Source organism: Schistocerca gregaria, chromosome 11 (assembly GCF_023897955.1).
Source record: "Schistocerca gregaria isolate iqSchGreg1 chromosome 11, iqSchGreg1.2, whole genome shotgun sequence".
NCBI lineage: Eukaryota > Metazoa > Arthropoda > Insecta > Orthoptera > Acrididae > Schistocerca > Schistocerca gregaria.
This window is the reverse complement of record NC_064930.1, coordinates 86,847,460-86,853,459: the sequence shown is the minus strand read 5'-3', so window position 1 is coordinate 86,853,459 and position 6,000 is coordinate 86,847,460. Positions and strand designations below refer to the sequence as shown.

The window sequence follows — 6,000 nt, the reverse complement described above, 5'->3', positions numbered from 1 at the left end:
CTTTGCTCTGTAGAGTGCATGCATGTCCAAAGGAACTTCCCTTCATAATTCAGACTATCACAAGCACTACAATATTGCATTTATAGGCAGACTTTCAAGTAAAATATATCCCATTTATAAGAATATACATAATGACAGTACAAGCACAGGATTTAGATGCATGGTTGATGAAGTGTGGTAGTTCATGTCTGGATGTGAATTGTGCTCAAATAGCCGAATGGTAACTGCTAATGATAAATGGTAAATTCAGTTTCAAGTCGTGGTCTGGCACAAATTTTCATTGTCGTCATTCCATTATACAGATGATGGTAGTCCATATTTGCAGTTCTGAAGTGCAATTTTCAGCACTCTGTACACAGACATGCCCCAGTCTGGTGAAAGCTTGCATGTGGCTGCTTGTACTCTAAGATGCTGGTGTCAAGCTGAGTGTGGACAGCCTACAATGGGCTATGGTCTTGGCATCTGTGGCACACTCCATGTTTTACTGCACCTGCATTTTGCAGTTGTGAACACCTGAACTCAGGTGAGGTTTGCATCCACCACAGGGTTAAGGGAAGATTATCATGCAACCCACTGCACTCTGGCACATGTTAGACAGCAGGTTTGCAGGACTGTGGCATCAAGACATGCAAGGAGACGCAGTGCAGGCCTGATCCAGTCTCAAATCACTGGCTGTAGCTATCAGTGACGAGTTGTCTCATCGTCTAGCATCATGGTGGTGTTGCTGGACTCTGAAGCATTCCCTGTCAAAGCCCTATTAATATCTCTCTGCAGCACATTTGCTGCACTAAAACAGCACACACAGTCATGCAGCAGGCAACAAGAGTCTTGCCCTGGTATTATGGCACTGGCCGATCCACTACAGTTCTCACTGCTGCGCACTGAAGTTTTCTGCTGAATATGGCTAGCCTGTCATGCAATTCTTCTATGTAAATGTTAGTCTGACCCATGTGTCACCACATCGATTTTACTGACTAGCAGCTACTACTACAATACTCCATGGTGACCTCTTCATTGTTGTTATACTAAAACTAGAGAGTGATACAATATATGCACATGCATATGTATTACATAAATAATATACTTCTAACATGTGGGTAATGTGCACTCAGCCATCGATTAAGCACTCAGTCTCACAAATTATTTATGTGAAGCTAGCAAATAAATCTCATGACATCCAAACAATGATGTTGAAAAGCTTTTGATGTAGTTCATAATGAATGCCAATATGAGATTTTTAGAAAAATGCCTCCAATCATAACATATGATAGTTGCCAATAGAAGTGAAACTGTTCTACTTGGAAGCAAAATATGGCACACTAGCAATATTCAAGGTGTACTTTGCTCAAACGTAATTCACAGGGGACATTAAGAATTATGCAATAGAGAAATTAACATATGTAAAAATTATTTCTTCCATGAAGGCTTTCTTATATGGGGCTACTTTCTGTCAGATTTAACACACGGCACATTTTGATAACTCTGGTTACAAATTTTCTTTTTCAATTTGTGGTATATATTTCCACACATGAGATTATACTTGCACATCTATTACAACTTCTTCCATACACTGTGATCCAAGACTTGCAGATAGTAAAATGTATTTTGTAACAACGAGTTGTATGATCCACCAACACAAATCAGAGACACACTGCCAAACGATTAACTAGTCTCACCAAAGGATTTGCTCTCATAATTACAGTGTTTAATTTTCTCATATATATGCTCATATAGAAGCCTAGTAACATCTGTGAGAAATCTAACACTATAGCTAATAACCATACTTCTGTCTTCTGCGTCCAGCACACATTACTGAACATCTAGTAAGGTAGTTCATGGTGGCCAGTAATATAAATTAGGAGATTTTTCTCCTGAATGAACGAAAGTGTTTTGAGTTAATCGATTATCATCTCTATGACTGGATTCGTGTAGGTAGACCAATATGTGTTGCAGCATGAGTCTTGAGACCACTAGACTGAGTATATGATTTCCCGCAGACATCACATTTGTAGGGTCTCTCACCAGAGTGTATAAGTGCATGTGCCTTTAGATTACCAGCCTGTGTAAAAGATTTCCCACAGACAACACATTTGTGTGGTCTCTTACCAGTATGTATTAGTGAGTGCATCTTAAGATTATTGGAGCGAGTAAATGCTTTACCGCAAACGTCACATTTGTGTAATATACGGCCACTATGTATTAATGTATGTGCCTTCAGACTACCAGAATCCGCAAAGCATTTCCCACAAACGTTACATTTATGCGGTCTCTCGCCAGTATGTGTTAATGTATGTCTCTTGAGATGCCGTGACAGAGTAAAAGCTTTCCCACACGTGGAACATTTGTGTATCCTCTCGCCAGTATGTATTATAGAATGAGTTTTAAGATGACCAGACTGACTGAAGGATTCACCACATACGTCACATTTGTATGGTCTTTCTCCAGTGTGTATTAAGATATGTTTCTTGAGTGTACCAGACTCTGTGAATGATTTTCCGCAGACTAGACATTTGTGTGGTTTTTCGCCAGTATGTGTTAAAACATGCCTCCTAAGATGACCTGAGTCTGTATACGATTTCCCACACACGTCACATCTATGTGGTCTCTCGCCAGTATGCAGAAACGAGTGCAGCTTGAGGTGATACGCCATAGTGAACGATTTTCCGCACACGCCACATTCGTGGGGTCTCTCACCAGTATGTAGAAATGCATGTCTTCTTAGATCGCCAGCCTGAGAGAAGGCTTTCCCACATACCTCACACTTGTGTCGTCTTACGCTAGCACATACATTTGAGTAACTCTTCAGACCACCAGAATGACTAAATGATTCCACACAAACACCAGATCTGTCTGGTCTGAGACTATCAGCAGTAATAAAGGATCTGTTAGAATTATCACACTCGATAGCACTCTTGCCAGAACACATTATTTTGCAGGGGTGGAAACTAGCACATTCATTAGAAAGTGTAGTACAGTGATTATATTCTCCTTGACTAATTTCTCTCTGCGCCATTGAATGCTCGCTAAGGCTCTCATGGGTGAGAAATACATCACCACACCTCATACAGATATGTGCAGGCGGCTGAACATCATCAATGTGAATGAACACATGCATTATGAGATTGTATTTTGATGAAAAAGTTTCGTTGCATGAACTGCATGTGAAGTCTTGAATTTCTTTTTCCTTTAAGCAGTTACTACTTCTATTGGATAATGCACTGTTCTGCAAAATTGATGATTTCTCTGCAGCGAAGTCCACCTTATCACCAGTCATTCCCTGCAGATGCGTTTCTTCAAATGCAATGCTACCAGTCTCAGCAGTCGTCTTAATCATCCTGAAACATGATGAGAAGGGTAGTAAATATAAAATTTGCTAGACTCAGAGAAATATAATTCCATCACCCAACAAATTATTAATTACAATGGGAAAAATCTTTGAAAAATATGTATACAAACATTCACATGCTCTTATTGTTTATAGGCTCAGTATATTTCGTTTGTAGCCTGATCCTCCACAGTTATTTCAAAGCTTGTGCTGTTTAGAACTGCATTGCATTTCGGCTCGTTATACAAAAGCTGCTTTATGAAAATCTCAATGAAAGTAAGGCAAGCTAACTGTAATATGTGTTATAACATTCTGTACATGAATTGCATTTCTATGTTGTGCAGGAGTTAGTGGCAGCGAGTCCATGCTATACAGTCATGTATTTAGTGTTTTATGTTGAAATTGGCACAATATGCCCATGGGTAGAGTATGTACTAATTCAAAGTATAATTGTTCTACTATTCAGTACTAGTCTTATGGTGTTCTTTGAGTGTTACTCATAATATCCCACTGCACTCAATTACTGTGCTACAGTCTAACATGTATGGTTTGTGTCATTAAATGATGGTATGTTGCTCCATTGATACTTTGGTCACATCTTAGTTTTGTTGCTCATGATAACTGAGAAACATTGACTTGTGGTAATTTTGTAAAAATTATTTGAGACATTAAAATTGGGATGTTTAACCATGTGCTGCTGAATGCAATTTAATATATCCATACAAAACAATGACAGTGCAAGGGAATAGATGAGGGGAATGGCCTTCAAGCCTTCCCAGATGTGCTTACATGATTTCAAGGTATCTGGAGATAATGCCTCGGAAGTTGGACAGCACTGATCAGCTCAAAACAAGAAAGACTGGAGGAAACCGTAATCAAAGCTTTGAATGAACTGTAGCAGAATTTAAGAAGCAAGTTCAAATTCGAGAAAAGTGGAAATGAAACATAACCAAGCAGTACTCACACAGATTCATGTGAGCCCTATTTTTTGGGACATATTTATAAAATCCCTTCCCAAATACTGGCAACTTGTCAACAGCTGACAAGCATTGTGGTTTACACAAACAATGAGCTGGTTTTTGTTGGAGCAGTTTCCAGAGCACAGATAGGAAACAATATGGTGCAGTGCCAGTGCTTTTGCGACAAGCTGCATGTGGGAGTCAATCGAAAACTTGCATACACTTGAAAGGAAAACTGTATAATACATACACAATGACTATCACACTAAACCACATGTAATAAAAAACCCGGAAATAATTTGTGCAAGATTGCCAGTATTGCCACAGTTTAGTAAATAACACAATCTGACACAGTGAGACAGTAACATGTTGATATCCTGACGACTTTAGTCTCACTTGGAGCCAGTGTCTGGGCACATAAACAAAGACAAAGAGAGCCAGTAACAATCTTAGGAAGAATACAGAGGGGAATACCCCTCTGACTCAGAGGTGCATACAGAAAAACGCCAATGGAGTTTCTACTGCTAATTCTATGAATATGCCATATAGATCTGCAGATTCTAAGGCTGAAAAGAGGACATACTGAAAACATGGAGTGAATAACTAAAGATATTCGAGCCAGTAAATGTGCAGTACAGATATGTGTAAACAAGTATTATCAGTTACACTGAAGGGCCAAAGAAACTGGTACACCTGCCTAATATGTAAACGCTGCCTCAAGCTAGCAGAAGTGGTGCAATACAATGTGGCATGGACTTGACTAACGTCCGAAATAGCGCTGGAGGGAACTAACACCATGAATTCTGCATGACTGTCTACAAAACCACACGAGTATGAGGTGATGGAGATCTCTTCTGTACAACACATTGCAAGGCATCCCAGGTATGCTCAGTAGTGTTCATGTCTGGGGAGTTTGGTGGGCAGTGGACGTGTTTAAACTCAGAAGAGTGTTCTAGGAGCCACTCTGTAGATATTCTGGATGTTTGGTGTATTGCATTGTCCTGTTGCAATTGCCCACATCTGCCTGAATGCACAACGGACATGAACGGATTCAGGTGATCAGACATAATGCTTCCGTATGTGTCACCTGTAATAGTCACAGCTAGACATCAGGGGATCCATATCACTCCAACTGCACACAGTCCACACTATTACAGAGCCTCCACCAGCTTGAACATTCCCCTGCTGACACTCAGGGTCCATTGGTTCATGAGGCTGTCTCCATATCTGTAAATGTCCATTCGCTTGATACAATTTGAAACGAGACTTGTCTCACTAGGTAACATCCAGTCGTCAAAAGCCTAATGTCGGTATTGACAGGCCCAGGCGAGGCAAGGCGAAAAGCTTTTGTATCATGTAGTCATCGAGGATACACCATAGGGGCATTTGGCTACGAAAGCCCATATTGACGTTTCGTTGAATGATTTACATGCTGACACTTTTGGGGGCCCAGCATTGAAATCTGCAGCAGTTTGCAGAAGGATTGCACTTCTGTCACGCTGAATGATTCTCTTCAGTCGATGTTGGTCTCGTTCTTTCAGGATAATTCAATGGCTGCAGTGATGTCAAAGATTTGATGTATTAATAGATTCCTGATATCCACAATACATTTCTGAAATGGTAACATGGGAAAATCCCCACTTCATTGCTACCTCGGATATGCTGAGCCCCATTGCTCATGCACTGACTATAACACCACTTTCAAACTCAATTAAA

The 6,000-nt window shown here is 40.2% G+C and overlaps 1 protein-coding gene across 2 annotated transcripts in view; it reads right to left on the bottom strand.

The window, feature by feature from the left end:
* Positions 1-480: 480 nt before the first annotated feature.
* The window catches only part of LOC126295244 (zinc finger protein 664-like), a 179,728-nt gene continuing 174,208 nt past the window's right edge, over positions 481-6,000 (bottom strand). The window contains exon 8 of one of the 2 annotated variants that reach the window (XM_049987599.1): positions 481-3,335. In XM_049987599.1, the coding sequence (XP_049843556.1) occupies positions 1,913-3,335 (1,423 nt within the window). In that variant the 3' untranslated portion in view covers positions 481-1,912. The remainder of the gene's footprint in view (positions 3,336-6,000) is intronic. The other variant, XM_049987600.1, reaches the window with a different exon arrangement.